At 44.7% G+C, this 21005-nt stretch overlaps 1 protein-coding gene across 1 annotated transcript in view; it reads left to right on the top strand.

Moving 5' to 3' along the window:
* Positions 1-3850: 3850 nt before the first annotated feature.
* Positions 3851-21005, top strand: part of LOC147604837 (uncharacterized) — a 39420-nt gene continuing 22265 nt past the window's right edge. The window contains exons 1-2 of the mRNA XM_086795013.1: positions 3851-4159; positions 4268-4375. Coding sequence (XP_086651139.1) covers positions 3851-4159; positions 4268-4375 — 417 coding nt within the window. The remainder of the gene's footprint in view (positions 4160-4267; positions 4376-21005) is intronic.

The raw sequence follows: 21005 nt of genomic DNA, 5'->3' as shown, positions 1-21005 counted from the left end.
GATGTAAGCCATGGGAGAAACTAAACGATGCTCAATTGAAGATATGTTTCATGATGGGCTTAAAGAATAATAGCTTACATAACTTGATCATTGTATCCAATCCGAAAACATTCGATCAATGTTGTAAAGAAGCAATACGTATGATGGAGGATGATCATGATATGAGATGTTCCTCATCTAAACCAAGTGAAGCAATGGCTAAGGAAAAATTGATCATTGAATTGTCATTCCCTGAATTCTATGCAACCTTGCTTAAAAGGCTTAAACCAGAATCTCCAAGAGAGGATGAGCCCCCTCGAAACCAATCATCATTAATGCCTCTCCAAGTGATGGGTGAAATGCCTTGTGTTCATTGCAATAATTACTATGTCCATCCCAATTCCCATTGTGCGTACAACGTACCTATCTTTTTGTACTGCATATATTGCAAAACCTTTGGTCATGACATATTGCAATGTCCCAATTCATCTACAATTAACTCAAAACCTCCATCTCCCATGCCCCAACCAAACACAGTTCAAAGGGTCAAAACTGCTCAAGAAACTCCAAGTGATGGGCAAAGTGCCTTGTGTTCATTGCAATTACTACGTCCATCCCAATCCCCATTAGGTGCGTATCTTTTTATACTACATATATTGAAAAACCTTTGGTCATGAAATACTGCAATGTCCCAATTCATCTACAATTAACTCAAAACCTCCATCTCCCATGCCCCAACCAAACATAGTTCAAAGGGTTGAAACTGCTCTAAGAAACAGTTTAATGAATACTTCAGTGTTTCTATTATCGTGGACTGCACAAAGTAGCAGACTACACAATTTGGAATACTTCCATACCTACAATCACTGACACTTTGCAACCCATATGTGAATGATGTGGAATTTATCACATATTCCAAGATTTTCCAAGGCGAATTTCTTCCCTGCAACCTATCTCACAAAATATAACTCTTAACATCTTGATTGTACAAAACGAGCAATTATCCACGGTACCTTTGAATGTGCTTACATGCTTATAAGCCAAGGCACGAGATATAGTCAAAAAGAATGCAAAAGAAAATATTTCAAAATGGGTAGAAGAGCATGTTTTAAAACAAAAGCCAAAAGAGGAAAAAAAACCTTCTAAACCTAAGAAAAACAAGGGCAACCAAACTGTCGAAACCAAAGTTGAAATAAAGGACAAGGGAAAGGAGCCTGTAGAGGAGAGGACCTAACCCCAATAGAGAAAAAAATCTAACCCCAACAGAGAAAAAAGCTACACATGATGCAGAAGCATCTACCTTAAAGGCTACCACTCAAACCACAAAACCCACGGGTAAGACAGAAAATAAAAAAACAAACAAGACAATTCGTTCATGTCGCATGAGCAAACATAATGAAAACCTGACGATCCAAGGAATGTTAGAAAATGATACGAGTTCTAGTACGTTACTTAATGAGGATGAACCAAATTCTGATTCATCACTAGGTGCACCTCAAAACTCATAGACCAATCAAGAAACTAGAACATGTCCAACCACCCCAAATTGAAAATCATGATCACATCAATATGCAAAATGTTAAAAAAACATGCTTAGCATTGCTGAGTGTCATACAGGATCACCGGTTGTGATCATAATGCCAATCCTAAGAAAGCAACCAAAATACTAAAGAACCAGAGGAGTATCGCTTCTCCTTTCAAGAAGTCGTACTCTCTATGAGGATTCATTAGAGGCAGATTGCACAAATGATGCGGTTGAAAAAGCACGTGAAGAATTTGATGAATCCCTTATGAGATTAAAGTAGTCTCTCAAATCCTCATTTGGAGGAATACTCTTCTCTCGTGGTGGTGAAGCTAGCATAGCTTCACCACTTGCACCTTTAAAGGCTAACATTTGGAGGAATACTCTTCTCTCGTGGTGGTGAAGCTAGCATAGCTTCACCACTTGCACCTTTAAAGGCTAACATGAGTTGTACCAAAACATCAAGAGCTACATAGAGTAGGACTATCAGGATTTGTAAGTTTCCAAACATACCTCACTTAAAGTTGTTAAAAGGACCGAGTGTGCCATTATACACATTGGGCACTCTAGAAAAAGCTAAAAGCCAAGAAGAGGATGAAAGTGAATGGAAATATGAAACCAAAACGAGATCTAAAGCTGAAACAAAAACTGAAACATCTATGGTTCCTCTTCAAGATTCTATCATGGTATGGTTACATTTCCCTGCGGGCAATTATGTTAAGCACAAACGCGCGTTGATTAGTCCTTGAGCTATTCATAACATCATGACAATAGACACTTGGGTGTCATTGGGACAACCTTAAATCATCCCTAAAGACAATGGTCTTGCAAGAGGTGCCAACGAGCAAAACATTGAAGTTCCAAGTTACTTTAGCCATGCTACTCAAACAATTGGGGGTGGTTGCAAGATGAGGGTACTCACTTTTGTTCACTCTCTCTAAAATTGGGACATCCATGCATCTCGGGCGGAGTACCTCGATCGTGATAGTGTCGCGAATCAAAAGACGACACGTGCCTCCCGAGCCTAAATCGACATATCTCGATCGAGATGCCAACTAATGCCACGCTAGCAGGTCCGGGTTTCCAGGCGTCATCCATGTCACCAATACATGTCACCGCCACCACAATATCTCGATCGAGATATCTATGCCACTCGGATCCACATCAGGGCCACGTTGTATCCCCGTAGGCATATTTGACTAGCACATCTCCATCGTCCACGTATCCCGAACGAGAAATATACATCCAATCGCGACCATTCATTGTTCGAGGTAATCGGATACAATCTCCACCGTCCCCATATCTCGATCGAGATACTGAGTTCAAATCTCAGCCGTCCAAATATCTCGATTGAGATACAGAGATTCAATCTGCACCGTCCGAATATCTCGATCGAGATACGTAGATGCAATATCCACCGTCCAATTATCTCGATCGAGATACGGAAACGCAATCTAAACCGTCCATTCACGTACGCTGGAAGATGCGATCTCGGCCGTTTAAATATCTCGATCGAGGTATATAATGAATCTTGACCGTCGAGATACCTTGTCGTGGTAATGCCTTTAAATCGTGGCCGTCCATTTACCTCAAACGAGATAGTAATATCAAATCTCAGCCGTCGATCCTTCCCCAACCCTAGAATTAGGTGTGTATCTTGGCCGTATGTTGCACTAACCCTAATATCCAGAGCGTTAATCTTGCAAACCCTAAATTGCATGATGTTTCCGAACCTCGATCGAGGTTATAAAACCGGAAAACTTTTTTTTTTGCCTCATTTTCACAAGTCGTTTTCACTCTCTTGCTCTCTTGATTTGGATTAGTATTAGTGAGCCCATTAGCTTTGTTTTTAGCTTCATTAGTGCTACTTAGCACTAAGCATTAGACCTTTCACATTAGACCCTTCACATTGGACCCTTCACATTTGGCTTAGGTTTTAGCGTGGAGGGCCACGAGGAGGGCCACGAGGAGGGCCGCTCATCTATTGCGGACCTCATCGCGGAGATAGACCGCGAGTTAGCGGCTATCCGTAGGAGTGCTAGAGACACTCCGTCTACATTACATATCGTGGCAGACTTGGAGGCGATGCTTGCGTCCCTTCGTAGCCTTCACGATATTGTTTATGTAGATGAGTGGATAGCCCACCATCGCGCTGCTCCTGTGTCACATGGCCTGACATATCGTCAGGTCTGTGATCTTGCTCCTATTAGGGATGGGGCTTTCCTAGATCTTTTCCTCGATAGTCGTGGGATGAGGCCCGGGGCGGGCAAGCCCCTCACTATTTCGCGGTGTTCGCATCCTCGTATGGCGGCACATATCTATAGTCGATATGTTGCCGCATATGGGAGGATGCCGAACAACCGCCAGATTCCCATATACTTCGCAAAGCAGTTATATGCGGAGTTTGTCTTAGGGGAGGAGGTCGATTACACCAGCCATCGTCCGGGTGGTGGTGCTGGCCGAGGCCGTCTCCAGGACCAGGGTAGGTGGCCTCCACCAGCCCTTCGTGTAGCACCTACCACAGATCCTTCATTTGTGCCATTGTCGACAGTAGAGGCTCTTGGCACGCAGGTCGGCATTGACGTACGGAGTACCACGGAGAGCATCCAGCACGTGGTGCGCCTATTCTCACGATCTATACCGATGACAGATGTGGAGGTATTTACATATATATTACGTCTTAAGTTTTTTTGGTCATTTATCTTCATGTTTATATGTACTTTTCTATATTTTTACATGAGCAGCATGGTTGATTGTGTCACGCAGGTTCCCACACCTACCACTCAGAGGCTCACTCAGGAGTTGGTAGAGGCGAGAGTGGAGATAGACCGCCTCCGAGCTGCATTACAGATGGCAGAGGCAGCTACTGCAGAGGCACAGCATCTGAGAGAGTCCGACATCCAGCAAGTAGGTTTCTCTTGCACGTTAAAGAGTTATAATTAAGGTCCTAAGTTACAAATTTCTTTAAGTAATACCTAATGAGAGACTAATCAAATATTTTAATGCTTTACTTTTTTGCGTAGGCTCGGACCGAGGTAGAGAGCTCCAGAGCTGAGGCACAGCATCATCAGATTATGGAGCAGATTGCCCAGCACAGGGCAGAGCAGCTGATGCTGCATGTTCGAGAGTATCGTAGATCATCGGACGTGACAGTGCCTTACCTACCATTATATCCACGGCCTGTCACAGAGGTTTTTCGACGACCTCTCCCGCAGGATGCACCACCCTTCCTACGTGATGCGTGCTGCTGTTTATGTATCGAGGACATTGATAGTACAGGAGGATATGCCCTAGGATGTGGACATATTTTCCACTTGTCTTGCATCACCCAGGAGCTCGTCCGGTTCTCAGCATGCCCATCCTGCCGTGCACGCGTCGACTTAGCGACGTACAGGGTATTGGGCATCGATGATCTTCACCCAGGCCTTGTACGAGTAGATGCCAGGACTGGCAGGCCTGTCGACTTTACATCAGCTATGGACTTGGGACTCGACGCCTTCGACGATAGAGCCCAGGAGCCTGAGGTGCCTCCTGAGATAGAGTGGAGCTCACATGAGTTCGACGCTTACCAGAGAGTCCTACATGAGAGCCAGGTGACAGCATATGAGCGCATGGGTGGTGCTGGCCCTAGTGGCACAGCGGGTGATGGTGCTAGCAGCAGTGCTGCTTCTCATGAGCAGCGTGTCCTTACAGCAGAGGAGCTTACACGAGCAGAGTGGCAGACACGCACCATTGCAGATTATAGATTTTGGGTTTACAGACAGAGGCGTCTTGCATTAGCACGACGTAGAGAGAGAGAGAGGGCCATAGCAGCTTTTGGGACTCGTGAGCTCTCGAGTACACCGGCACCAGCTCACGATCCTTCCTTTGAGGCAGACCTCCCCGCAGACATTCGACGACCCCCGCAGCCGGCACAGCCTCCTCGACGTGCACAGCAGCCTCGACGCGCACGTCGACCGGCAGTTAGAGATGACGATTTTGATTGGGTTGCTGTTGATAGTGACTAAACTCAGACTAGCTGGGTTAGCTCACTTACATTGTACTTAGATTTTTGGGCAGTGACTAACCTCAGACTAGCTGGGGTAGCTCATTTTCATTCTGATGTACTTATTTGATGTTTATATCATTATGAGTTTTCTCATTATTGAGTATCATTACATTTTAGTTGATGTTCTTGATTTTATTATATTTCTTAACACTTTGGCTATCATATTGTTTGTTGAAAATCTCCATGCCATCGTACCCAAACGTGCTCTGATGGGGACCAAACTTTGCAAGCATGGGGAGGGGACCCACCCCCACATGCTTGCAAAGTTTGGTCACAATCAGAACATGTTTGGATTGGTAATTGGTGCCCAGTGCGGGTTTTTGAAGTCTCTTGGTGCTTAAGAGGCCATGGAAAATCCGGGCCTTCCCCATACCATCGTACCCAAACATGCTCCGATGGGGACCAAACTTTCCAAGCATGTGGGGGTGGGTCCCCCCCACATGCTTGCAAAGTTTGGTCATAATCAGAGCATGTTTGGATTGGCAATTGGCGCCCAGTGCGGGTTTTTCAAGTCTCTTGGTGCTTAAGAGGCCATGGAAAATCCAGGCCTTCCCCATACCATCGTACCCAAACATGCTCCGATGGGGACCAAACGTTGCAAGCATGTGGGGGTGGGTCCCCCCCACATGCTTGCAAAGTTTGGTCCGCATCAGAGCATGTTTGGATTGGCAATTGGCGCCCAGTGCAGGTTTTTCAAGTCTCTTGGTGCTTAAGAGGCCATGGAAAATCCGGGCCTTCCCCATACCATCGTACCCAAACATGCTCCGATGGGAACCAAACTTTGCAAGCATGTGGGGAAGGGTCCCCCCCACATGCTTGCAAAGTTTGGTCCCCATCAGAGCATGTTTGGATTGGCAATTGGCGCCCAGTGCGGGTTTTTCAAGTCTCTTGGTGCTTAAGAGGCCATGGAAAATCCGGGCCTTCCCCATACCATCATACCTAAACATGCTCCGATGGGGACCAAACTTTGCAAGCATGTGGGGGTGGGTCCCCCCCACATGCTTGCAAAGTTTGGTCCCCATCAGAGCATGTTTGGATTGGCAATTGGCGCCCAGTGCGGGTTTTTCAAGTCTCTTGGTGCTTAAGAGGCCATGGAAAATCCGGGCCTTCCCCATACCATCGTACCCAAACATGCTCCGATGGGGACCAAACTTTGCAAGCATGTGGGGGTGGGTCCCCCCCATATGCTTGCAAAGTTTGGTCCCCATCAGAGCATGTTTGGATTGGCAATTGGCGCCCAGTGCGGGTTTTTCAAGTCTCTTGGTGCTTAAGAGGCCATGGAAAATCCGGGCCTTCCCCATACCATCGTACCCAAACATGCTCCGATGGGGACCAAACTTTGCAAGCATGTGGGGGTGGGTCCCCCCCACATGCTTGCAAAGTTTGGTCCCCATCAGAGCATGTTTGGATTGGCAATTAGCGCCCAGTGTGAGTTTTTCAAGTCTCTTGGTGCTTAAGAGGCCATGGAAAATCCGGGCCTTCCCAATACCATCGTACCCAAACATGCTCCGATGGGGACCAAACTTTGCAAGCATGTGGAGGTGGGTCCCCCCCACATGCTTGCAAAGTTTGGTCACAATCAGAGCATGTTTGGATTGGCAATTAGCGCCCAGTGCGAGTTTTTCAAGTCTCTTGGTGCTTAAGAGGCCATGGAAAATCCGGGCCTTCCCCATACCATCGTACCCAAACATGCTCCGATGGGGACCAAACTTTGCAAGCATGTGGGGGTGGGTCCCCCCCACATGCTTGGAAAGTTTGGTCACAATCAGAGCATGTTTGGATTGGCAATTGGCGCCCAGTGCGGGTTTTTCAAGTCTCTTGGTGCTTAAGAGGCCATGGAAAATCCGGGCCTTCCCCATACCATCGTACCCAAACATGCTCCGATGGGGACCAAACTTTGCAAGCATGTGGGGGTGGGTCCCCCCACATGCTTGCAAAGTTTGGTCATAATCAGAGCATGTTTGGATTGGCAATTGGCGCCCAGTGCGGGTTTTTCAAGTCTCTTGGTGCTTAAGAGGCCATGGAAAATCCGGGCCTTCCCCATACCATCGTACCCAAACATGCTCCGATGGGGACCAAACGTTGCAAGCATGTGGGGGTGGGTCCCCCCCACATGCTTGCAAAGTTTGGTCCCCATCAGAGCATGTTTGGATTGGCAATTAGCGCCCAGTGCGAGTTTTTCAAGTCTCTTGGTGCTTAAGAGGCCATGGAAAATCCGGGCCTTCCCCATACCATCGTACCCAAACATGCTCGGATAGGGACCAAACTTTGCAAGCATGTGGGGGTGGGTCCCCCCCACATGCTTGCAAAGTTTGGTCCCCACCATCAGAGCATGTTTGGATTGGCAACTAGCGCCCAGTGCGGGTTTTTCAAGTCTCTTGGTGCTTAAGAGGCCATGGAAAATCCGGGCCTTCCCCATACCATCGTACCCAAACATGCTCCGATGGGGACCAAACTTTGCAAGCATGTGGGGGTGGGTCCCCCCCACATGCTTGCAAAGTTTGGTCCCCATCAGAGCATGTTTGGATTGGCAATTGCCGCCCAGTGCGAGTTTTTCAAGTCTCTTGGTGCTTAAGAGGCCATGGAAAATCCGGGCCTTCCCCATACCATCGTACCCAAACATGCTCCGATGGGGACCAAAGTTTGCAAGCATGTGGGGGTGGGTCCTCCCCACATGCTTGCAAAGTTTGGTCCCCATCAGAGCATGTTTGGATTGGCAATTAGCGCCCAGTGCGAGTTTTTCAAGTCTCTTGGTGCTTAAGAGGCCATGGAAAATCCGGGCCTTCCCCATACCATCATACCCAAACATGCTCCGATGGGGACCAAACTTTGCAAGCATGTGGGGGTGAGTCCCCCCCACATGCTTGCAAAGTTTGGTCCCCATCAGAGCATGTTTGGATTGGCAATTAGTGCCCAGTGCGAGTTTTTCAAGTCTCTTGGTGCTTAAGAGGCCATGGAAAATCCGGGCCTTCCCCATACCATCGTACCCAAACATGCTCCGATTGGGACCAAACTTTGCAAGCATGTGGGGGGTGACCCACCCCCCACATGCTTGCAAAGTTTGGTCCCAATCGGAGCATGTTTGGGTACGGGCCTTCCCCATACCATCGTACCCAAACATGCTCCGATTGGGACCAAACTTTGCAAGCATGTGGGGGGTGGGTCACCCCCCACATGCTTGCAAAGTTTGGTCCCAATCGGAGCATGTTTGGGTACGATGGTATGGGGAAGGCCCGGATTTTCCATGGCCTCTTAAGCACCAAGAGACTTGAAAAACCCACACTGGGCGCCAATTGCCAATCCAAACATGCTCTGATGGGGACCAAACTTTGCAAGCGTGTGGGGGGGACCCACTCCCACATGCTTGCAAAGTTTGGTCCCCATCGGAGCATGTTTGGGTACGATGGTATGGGGAAGGCCCGGATTTTCCATGGCCTCTTAAGCACCAAGAGACTTGAAAAACCCGCACTTGGCGCCAATTGCCAATCCAAACATGCTCTGATTGTGACCAAACTTTGCAAGCATGTGGGGGGGACCCACCCCCACATGCTTGCAAAGTTTGGTCCCCATCGGAGCATGTTTGGGTACGATGGTATGGGGAAGGCCCGGATTTTCCATGGCCTCTTAAGCACCAAGAGACTTGAAAAACCCGCAGTGGGTGCCAATTGCCAATCCAAATATGCTCTGATTGTGACCAAACTTTGCAAGCATGTGGGGGGACCCACCCCCACATGCTTGCAAAGTTTGGTCCCCATCGGAGCATGTTTGGGTACGATGGTATGGGGAAGGCCCGGATTTTCCATGGCCTCTTAAGCACCAAGAGACTTGAAAAACCCGCACTGGGCACCAATTGCCAATCCAAACATGCTCTGATGGGGACCAAACTTTGCAAGCATGTGGGGAGGACCCACCCCCACATGCTTGCAAAGTTTGGTCCCCATCGGAGCATGTTTGGTGGGTACGATGGTATGGGGAAGGCCCGGATTTTCCATGGCCTCTTAAGCACCAAGAGACTTGAAAAACCCGCACTGGGCGCTAATTGCCAATCCAAACATGCTGTGATTGTGACCAAACTTTGCAAGCATGTGGGGGTGGGTCCCCTCCCCATGCTTGCAAAGTTTGGTCACCATCAGAGCATGTTTGGGTACGATGGCATGGAGATTTTCAACAAACAATATGATAGCCAAAGTGTTAAAAAATATAATAAAATCAAGAACATCAACTAAAATGTAATGATACTCAATAATGAGAAAACTCATAATGATATAAACATCAAATAAGTACATCAGAATGAAAATGAGCTACCCCAGCTAGTCTGAGGTTAGTCACTGCCCAAAAATCTAAGTACAATGTAAGTGAGCTAACCCAGCTAGTCTGAGTTTAGTCACTATCAAGATAGAGATCTAGTCAGCAGCACTCTCTCTAGCTCTCAACTGCTCTAGAATGCTCTCATGGTCATCCACTCAAAGCCGAAAACGAGGGTGAGAACTGTGTTTTCGGCTCTGTACTCGAACAAGAGTGAGCCTGGTAGCAACCACTAGATGAGAGAACTGAAATGCCTCTAACTCCCACTTCCACTGCTGGAACTCAAGACTCCCCCGCCGATGAAGTCGAATCTGCTGGTAGAACCGGCCTGCCACAATCATGCTATGGGCGTCATAAGAAAACCCATGATCATCCACTGTATCCTGGTCAAGCATGCACTTTGGCCTAGTGCAACTCATCAGATAGTAGTCTACTCCCTCGCTATTTCCCTCACTGGCAATAACAGCAAATACATCACCCTCCTGTAGCAAATCTGTCAGGTCATCATAACTGACCATGAACGCAGGACCTGTGTGCTCATCAGACACCACTGGATGTGAAGGATGCTCGAGGGAGAGGAATGTCTGTATCCATGCATCTGCCCATCCTCTCGAGGCACAATGTGACCAATCGCCATCCATACATGCTCCACAGAAGCATGCAAACCGTCGTGTGTAAATCGTGGGGGCCGCCATGCACGTGCTCCTGATGGAATGTAAGCCCAAGGTGCCAGGTACTGTGTCACAATCATGGGAGGCTCTGCGGTCAATCGTGCCACCATCCACATGCCAAAAAAATCTCCTGACAATCCGAGCATCACGTCTGGGGTACGATGATGCTGCACTCCCACACAAATGTTGGGAGCACCACTCAACTACGTGGCCCGCATCTCTGAACCGCTGAGCATCCTGTCGCAGCTGATGACGCCTCAAGGCACGTTTCACACACGCGCCTGCACCATCATGCTCACCCTTCCCGTGACCAGTCTCAAAGAATGACCAAATCACTGGGATACTAGACTGCACATGCCACCTATAAATCCATAAAAGATAGTCTTAGTTATTGTTTTCTTTAAGATGTTCTAGTGAATTTAGTTTAATTGTAAATGTAAGAAAGTCATAAGTACAACCTGTAGAGCCAATAGAATTGACGTGATGACTTGAACTGTGCGCCACAACCATCCGACCAAACCCATCGCTGGACATGTCTGATCCCACAATCTCCTAAAAAATCGTCATGGAGACGAAAACAGTGTTGCACAAAATGTGCATCATGTGAACGATCATCACTGATATAGAAATGATACTCTCGAATAATGACACGGGTCTCGGGGGTACTCGCTATCCCATCTACATGAGCCTCTGCATGTCGATAGCTAATGTGGACCAAAATAGCAACCTGGTGAGGGAAGCAATACATACGTTTAGGACACAAAAAATCAATTAAGTAATGTAGCTCAAACATAAAACAAATATTACAAAATATAACCATTACCTGCTCTGAGAAGTAATACTCAGATTGTATCTCCTGAAAAGGTGTGAAAGTGTAGTTCTCTGCAAAATCAATCACAGAGACGACCACACCAATAGGAAACTCTGCTAGGCATGCTCGGAACTGACGATCCTGCCACTTGGCACAATGACTGTGCCGTATGTAGGGGTAGATCTGCTCCCTAAATGTGGCTGTGAAGTGACAACGTGGTGTATGTTTGTCCACGAGCTGCAACTTCCTGGACTGTCCACCACTCTGGAGCTGGTGTGTCACATACTCATAACGTTGCCATGCCACTATCTCTTGGTCACTTGCATCAAGATCTACCATCTGTAGATGTGCAAGTGAACCACATGATGTGCAATTGCTCTCCACACAAGGCATCCTATGGAACTGGGCATCCTCCGTGCGTGCACACAAAAGAGAGTGGATGAAATCACGTGGACTACGAGGCAACTCTCTATGCCCACTAAGAGAACGGAACACATCATAAAAAAGATTGAACTCAACATGGTAGCGACAACAACATGTGTCACGCTGACGTGAGTACCTCACAAACCAAGGCTTACACCCCTCAAATGACCTTTGCCCAATTTTAAGCTCTGGATACGAAGCCACAAACTGAGAATACAACTCAGTTTGGGACATTTCAAGAAAGCAAGCACCGTGCTCAATGAACACTCCTCTTGTCACTCTCTTACGCAAAGCTTTCTTGAAAACTGGCGATGCACGACAATTCTCCTCCCAAAAACTTTCTATCAAGGTTCTAGTGGTTTCATCTAGTAGGCGATCATGCCTAGCTACACGACCACTACTCGCCCACATAGCACCAACCTCATTGGCATCTAAACTTTGTCGCCTAATAGACCCAACTCTAAGTGCGTGTGGTGCTATGGAAAGGATGCGAGATGTGGCACTAGCCTTACCCTTCATTTGGGAGCTACTTATGGCTGCCACAATAGCCCGTCGAGCAGCCAAAGCGTCCGCAGAGTTCCTCTTCTTGTTAACTATATAGGAATGACGAACACTTTGTAGCACCGCCATGCCAGCTCTCCTCTCTCTTCGACCTCCAATGTCGGAAAGCGCCCTGCAGTTGGCCATGTTGGGCAGATCAATCAAAGCATCAAGCACACATGCCTGTGATGAAGACGTGAGGTCTTTGAAAAAGGATTGGAAGATTGCATGGGCACGACGATGTGCCCCTGACTTTGATAGTTCTTTCCTATCCACACGAAGGGCGCCCAAAGGAGGGGGGGTGGGTTCTTGTAGAAGAGAGGACTCAAGAAGGGCGGGTTCATGTGGATTATCTAAACTAAGGGGTAGTGGGGGGGAAGAGGGCGAAGGGAGAGGAAGTGGAAGAGGAGGAGCAAGGCTTGGATCATCGCCAATGGAAGGTGTTGCTCGTTGACGTGCTCTCCACTCTCTCTTTCTCTCACGAGCTACCCTTCTCCTCTCCTCCTCTTGAACTTGGTGGATGGGGGGGAGTCTAGTCCTATCACGTTTCCGACTCCTACGACTTTGAGAACCCATTCTCAAGGAAGCTAAGAGAGAAAATATTATAAAGGCTCAATGATGGGATAGTACTACAGATAAGTGTGGGATAGTACTAGAGATGTGTGATTATATAGGAAAAATAGGTTATCCACTTCAAATCTCAATGGATTTCCTATCTAAGATTTATTGGATAACTAAGATAAACATAAAGATATTTAAAGATAAACTATTATCCACTTAAAAATTAATATTATTTATAATATTTATTAACAAGTCTAAATATTTATCATTACCAGATATATAAATATATCTTTAAAGAAATCTTTTATTTTATAATTATATAACTTCTTTTTTAAAATAAAGTATTTTTTTCATATTTTATTCAAAGGTTTATTCTACATAAAAAAATTTCAAGAAATATAAAAATAAAAAAGTTATTTTTTTTTAAATTAATAATATGATCTTTAATAATATTTTTATTGATCTAATCCCAAAATATAATCCTTTTAAATTAGTGATTTTAAATTCTTTTATTTAATAAGTTACATATATTTTATTATTTAAATTTCTATATTCTATTTCTCTAAATTACTAAATTAACTTTTCCAAAAATATGTTTTTGAAAAAAGAGGGGAGGTGGGAAGGAGATGCCACGTGTCACAAGCGTGCATGACACGTGGCATTCTCTTGACATGTGGCACTATTATGGTTGATGTGGCAATTCCATGATGTGGCATGCCATGTCACCATGTGCTAGGTGGCATGCAAAGGTGGCAAGATGATGTGGCATTAATGATGACTAGGATGATGAGGTGGGGAGTCAACTAGGTTGACCATGTTGACATGGAGGGTGGAGGTGGCAAGCTGAGGTGGCAAGCTGCTTATGTGGATCCTCTCGATGCTCACGTGGACATAAAGTGGCATGCATATATAAGGTTTGGGCCTACCCAAGCCTCACACATGGAATGAAACCTAAGCTGTGAAGTTTACCAAGCCTAGATTTCCAAACCTAACTAGGATTGGTTTTAGACTTGAAAAGGGGAGAGTGGACACAATATGGGAATTTTCACTTAGGAGGATTGAAAATGGACCTTCCCATACTCAAATCAAGCCAATTTTTTTTTGATAAATTCATGGCAACAAGAGTATTGATCCCTTGAGTTTTTAGATTGAAAGATTCAATATTTAATTTTCTAGAATTAAATTACTATTGATTTAATGGGCCTCTGACAGTCATAATAAATTTTCCAAAGTAAATCTACAAAAATCAAACCGTTAGATTTGTAATTTTATCTTATACCCACATTATACTAATCTTTCCCAATCTAATCATCACTAGATCCATACAATTTGAGCATTTTAAATGGTAGATGTGGTGGGAGGATAAAATAGTATGTTTTTTAACAATTCTAATATCTTTTAAATAATATAGAAAATAGTAGAACACATCAAAAATTACTCGATAAATCAAGTTAAGCTCTATGTTATTTGTATTTGTGATATGCAAAGTGGGAACATCGTATGAGTAATAATGTAAAAGTTATAGGCAATTTACTCACATTCACTATACCTGTCTAAACCTAGGACAGGGCCTGTATACAAACTTGGTTCCCAAAGAAAAGGGGATTTGCAATTATTGGATATTCGATCAGATTATAGTTTTAGGTGCCCAACTTTGCATATGATGTTTCATTAGGAGACCTTGAAGTGAAACTCCTTGGCTAACTATGAGAGATTGGCTATTCTTCTTGAAAAAATGCCTGTTTTTCAGCTAAAGCCAAGGGCGCCCACGACATGAAACTAGATAACCTCATCTTGCAACCACCCTTGGTGGAAATGTGGAATTTAGAACCCATGTTACCCCAGATTCCCTTGAGTATGATGTTATCCTTGGTGAAACTTAGATACATGACTCATTGTATTCAATTGATGAATCCATGCAAACAGTCACCTTGAACACTCTTGCAGGCATTGTGCAATTGCTATTACAGGAGAAAGAGACCTTAGAGGAGCTGGAACTTCCAACATATCTTACTGAGAATATCCCAAGAATTATGGTTAGCTTAGTGATGAAAAATAGGTAGAGGGAGAGGAGACACACCCATAGGAGCAAACCCTAATGTATTAATCAAACCTTTACCATAGAGGGAAGCCATATCCCTTCTCACACTATGCATAAAGCCATAATCCATAATCTACAACACACTACTTGTGTTGTGTCCACACACAGCTAACCCTAGCTAATGTCCACACACTATGACTAGCTGGACGCGGTCATTTATGTCTCACACATGTTACTACCAAACATGCCAGCACATAGTGCAACTGGCACAAGCTGAAATCGAGCTTGAATCTCAACAGCCCCTCTCAAGCTCATGATGTACTGCCATAGATGAAGATGTAGAGCTTGGACTATCAAAGCTGTCAATGTTGGAATTAGGGTTGCAGGAAAGCACACAAAGCTTGGAGAAGAAGAAGCAAGAATGCACACAACACAAAGTGTATTAGATTGTGTCAATGTACAAAGATAAGTTAGCCCTAGAAGGATGGGCGTATATACAAGCCGGGGAAAAAACCTCCTAAAGAGGGAAAAAGTGCCTCGACGGTCCTAAGTGTGTTCACACACATCACTGCCTATATATATATGGCAACACTCAACACTCCCCCTCAAGCTCATCCCATGTACTCCCAACATAGTACGGAAGTACTCAAACTTCTCCCTGCTAAGTGGCTTTGTAAAGATGTCGGCTCTTCAGTCTTCACATACTGCAAATCCACTGTACCATCCAACACTTTATCTCTTAAAAAATGATAGTGGACCTCTATATGTTTGGTCCGCGCATGAAAAACTAGATTCTTGGTCATCTGTATGCTGCTCATGTTGTCAATGAATGACAACCTTGCCATTAATAAGCTCACCCAAATCAGCCAAGAGACTCTTTAACCATACTCCTTCAAGCAATGGCTGCACCCCTGTATTCAGCCTCTATACTAGATAAAGCAACAGTAGGTTGCTTCTTACTGCTCCAACTCACCACTGCACTTCCAAATGTAAAGGCATAACCACTAGTAGACCTCTTGTCATACAAGCTACCTGCCCAATCTGCATCTATGTAGCCGTGTACATCCAAGCCTTTACCATGCTCATAAAGAAGACCATAATGTGCAGTGGTCTTTACATAGCGCATAATGTGTCTCACTACATCCAAATGAGGTTTTCTCGGGCTTTGCATAAATTGGCTTACTAGCCCCACAGCATAACTGAGATACGGTCGTGTGATAGTCATGTAAATAAGACTGCCAACCATCTTTCTATACATAGATGGATCATCCAACTCTTTACATAAATCAGCCCGCAGCTTCACATTCTGCTCCAAAGGTATACTCATTGGCTTACACCCTGTCATCCCATATTTTTCCACCATATCCAATGCATATTGGCATTGCACTTATCATGTCCCTGCATGGTCTTTGATCACTTCAATTCCAAGAAAATATCTCAATTCACCCAAGTCTTTCATATCAAACTACCCACTCAATGCCTTCTTGACATGCATAACATATGTAGCATGATCTCCTGTGACACTCAAGTCATCTACATAGATGACAAGCAAGACAATCCTATGATCTATTTTCTTCACATAGAGTAAAGAATCTATTGAAGAAACCTGAAATCCAAGGGAGATAAGATATCGGCTTATCTTATCACTCCAAGTACGAGGTGCTTGGAGTGGGGTACCTCGGGTGTACATATCCTTCTAGCTGTGCCATATAAAGTTCCTCTTGTAAATCACCATTTAAAAATGCATTTTTCACATCCATTTGATGCATTTCCCAACCATTTGCTACAGCCATAGCAATGACTGCTCTCACTATTCCCATCTTTGCAACATCTGGACTAAATGTTTCATCATAGTCCAAGCCTTGGGTTTGTGCATAACCCTTAGCTAACTGCGCTTTATGGTGCTCAATGGAACCATCTGATTTGCATTTCACCTTATAAACCTATTTGCAACCAATGACATTTTTGCCTTGTGGTAAGGCAACCAAATCCCAAGTTTCATTTTGAACTAATGTGTCCATCTCAACATCCATTGCCTTCTTCCATACATTCTTCCCAATAGCTTCTGTGTAGCATGTAGGTTCCACATGCTTCACCAAAGAGGTCATATATACGTAATGCATAGCAAAGTCACGATATGTCAACCTATCAACTGGATACCTAACCCTTCCGCAATGCATGCGGATCACTCTGAACACCTGTCACTCTAGCATGTGGATGCACATATCTATCCTGCCCTGCACTGTGCGTAAAACTGGTATGCCAAGTTCCTCATCCAAACTTTCTGAACTTGATGACTCATAACCTATAATGCCAATTCCTTCAACCTTCTTTTTACCTTTATCCATAGCACTACTCCTAGTGTTCACACTCTCATGTCTCAAGCATCCTGACCATGGACATATAGTGCTACTCTCAGACTATGCTGGCCCAGACATAGAAATAGAACCTGCTTGTGGCAAGTTCACATGCACATTAGCATCAATGGAATCAATGACACCCTCATTGTTTGCCTTGTACCAACTAGCAAGTTCATCAAACACCACATCATCTCGTGAGATGACCACTTGCCTAGTTTGTGGATTGTAACATTTATATGCCTTGCGATCCTGTGCATACCCAACAAAAATGCACTTTTCTGCCTTAGGATCCAGCTTCTTCCTTCTCTCATTTGGCATATGTATATAAGCTATGCTACCAAACACTTTGAGGTGTCCAATGTCTGGCCTAAAACCTGTAAGACGCATCTCTGGCGTACTTCCATGTATGGCTGTTGTGGGTGTCTTATTAAGTACACACACCGCTGTGGCACATGCTTCTACCCAATAATAGTCTAGCATGCTCTTTTCATTGAGCATTGCCCTAGCCACATCACATATGACTCTATTTTTCCTCTCAATAACACCATTTTGCTAAGGTGTGTACCTGCAAGTTAGCTGCCTTCTTATGCCATGCTTTCTCAAGAAATTCTCAAAAGCATGTGAGGTGTATTCACCACCTCCATCTGTCCTCAAACATTTTACCCAAGAGCCATATTGCTTCTCTGCAAAAACTTTGAAGTCCATAAACTTTCCCAGCACTTCACTTTTCTCTCTGAGAAAGTAAATCCAAGTCATTCTGCTGAAATCATCAATGAATGTCACATAATACAAGCTGCCTTTAATGGATGGGTTTTGAGCAAGACCCCATACATCACTATGAACTATCTCAAGTGGCCTGCTACTCATTTTTCCTTCTTTAGGAAATGGAAACCTTGCTTGCTTTCCAAACTGGCAAGCATCACAGACATGCATATTCCCATCATACTTGAATCTAGGCAGCCCACTAACAATGCCTCTTGCCTGCATGTTCTTTAACCTTTGTATGTTCACATGTCCAATCCTTTTATGCCACATGTCAATGTCATGTACCACATTTCGGCTTTTAGAGAACATGTCCGATTTCAACTCAGGAATCCCAGCATCCAACTTAAATAACCCGCCTTCTTTCTTGCCTTTGGCAATGACTCTACATCCATTTTTGAAATCCTCAACGAAGCAACCATGCTCGTTTTGAAACAAACCTGTAAACCTTGTTCAACTATTTGACCAATTGAGGCCAAAATTTTTATAATAGAAGGCACATACAAGACATTTGCCATAGACTTTGTTTCACCATTGTGCATCACCAATAGTACACTTCCAACATGAGTGATAGCATGTTAGGAATCATTATCTATCTCCACATAGCTTTCACATCCATTGGCTTCATATGTTCAAACCATTCGCCATGATAAGTCATATGGTTTGATGCTCCAGAGTCCATATACCAAGTGTCATCACTGTCACCATTTGTATCATAGATCCCATGACATGTTTCATGGCAAACAAGTGATTTGCGCTACCATCATTACTGCTTGATGCAAAATTTTCACCATTTGCATAATTTCCACCATGTTGTGCATAATTTCCACCATGTTGTGCTGTACCCCCTCTCAAATCATTTTGTTTGCGAGCGATAACAATCACGTGCCATATGACCAAGCTTTCCAGAGTAATGGCATTCCATATTTTGCATAGATGCTTGTTGGCCTTGCGAACGTCGTCTTCCACGAGGATTACCTCTGCCTCTCTGAGGTGTATATCCATGACCACCTCTAGCACCCTATGTAGACTGAGAATTCTGTTGTGGTGACCTATCCTGCCATCCACGACCTCGTGATGTAAATCTCCCCCTGCCTCTAAATCCCCTTTGTAAATAGAAAGCCTGATTCGTGCCATTATCATCATGGCTAGTAGATGCATCATGAAAAGAGTCACTGAGTTTGATTTCCTCAACAAGCAAGAGTGAAACCAACTCATCAAAATTTGGTAACCCTGTACTCCGAACAGAGATAGATGTATCAAAAGACTTGTACTCCTTGCCAAGACTTGTACTCCTTGCCAAGACCACGCAAGGTAATGTCTACCAAATCATCGTCAGGCATGGGGGCATTGATAGTTGCCAATGCATCTACATACTTCTTTATCTCTTGTACATAATCATGAATACTCCTTCCTTTTTGCTTCACATTATGAATTTTTTGTTTCAATTGAGACTTACGAGCACTAGTATCTATAGTATCAGACAGCTTTACCAACGTATCCCATGCATCCTTGGGATTCTCAGCATCATGTATATGTATGAGTATAGCATCCGAGATCATTACATATAGACAAGTAATGCAAAACTTTGTATGCTCTCTCTGACCACTAGCTACAACTTGTTGTTGTGTAGCTTATCGGGGTAGTTTTGGCTCTAGCTCCGCACCTGTAAAATATGTAAGATCCCTGTTCCCACCGAGCAACGGATTCGGGGTACTGGCAGAGCGGAAGTAGCGCTTCTCGCGCGGGACAGGGGTCCCACACTCGGGGCCTCGCCCACGGATATCCGGATAAGAGACTAATCCGTCGGTTGTTCCAAAACCGAACTCGGAAAAACTTTCTTAACCGGAAGCACGGGCGATTCCACCAGGATAACTTTTTACTCTAACGTAGTCAAGATCATTTCTGATCGAGATGATCCGATTACATCTATAAGATACTTAGTCAGTTCAAGGAAGAAACTTGCACTTGGATCATTGGGATCAACGCTTTTTTCCCCATTCAAGAGGCACAGCCGATGATTCCTATCCATAGAACAGTTACTGTCCGGGATTTTTTTTTTTCTATCGTAAAAACAAAAGTTTGAGTCTTGATTTACGGATCCATCAGTCCAGCCTAACCCCATCCAGTCCCATGGGTTAGCCAACCGCCCAACCACTGTAGTGATGGGATCCAATTAAAAATTTGGTTAGGTTTTGTCCCGGGTACCAGGGAAAAGAGTTCCAAGGCCCCCTAGCCGGAGGTTCATGCAAAATAAAACTAGTCACACCACTCACACACCCAATATGAAATTGCCTTTTTCAACCAGATTCAACCAGTTTAAAACAATCCTTTAATAAAACCATAGTATCACTGATCACAATCTTCCAATTTATCCCATTGATTCTTAATTTTCCATCATTCCTTCATCAGAGTATATATGGCATCATTGGCAACTAGAACGCTCAGGGGCCGTTTCGATAGTTCCTAGCCTTTAATAATTTTCCATCATTCCTTCATTAGAGTATATATGGCATCATTGGCAACTAGAACGCTCAGGGGCCGTTTTGATAGTTCCTAGCCTTTAATACTTGGCAATATAATCACTTATCAAGATGGACTCTCGTTGAAGATCAGCAAGATCAACCAACAGATCCATATAAGGGGCCATGGACTCATCCATTGAAGACCAGCAAGGTCAATCAACCAGATCCATGCCCGATTTCAGAAAACAACTCCAACTCTGTTCCAATATCTTCCTCGACGCACGCGTGGGTATCCTAGGCGACCCAGAGCCCGAGCACCGTATGGTCAGCACCCTCTAGGATCCTTCGCAGGTAACCTAGCGCTTCACGCATAGGCCGCTTCCTTGGCCCCTCATCCACCGTACCGGAAGCTCACCATTTTAATCGCACCGAGGCTGGTCAAGACCTCGGCCGACCTTGCTACGCGAGACGTCCTTCATTGACTCCCCGTCAGCAATTGCAACTTTACCATCACGAC

Source organism: Cibotium barometz, chromosome 61, assembly GCF_041138505.1.
Source record: "Cibotium barometz isolate CiBa-2024 chromosome 61, ASM4113850v1, whole genome shotgun sequence".
Classification (NCBI taxonomy): Eukaryota; Viridiplantae; Streptophyta; class Polypodiopsida; order Cyatheales; family Cibotiaceae; genus Cibotium; species Cibotium barometz.
Note: the sequence above shows the minus strand (reverse complement) of the source record. Positions and strands in the feature narration are given on the sequence as shown.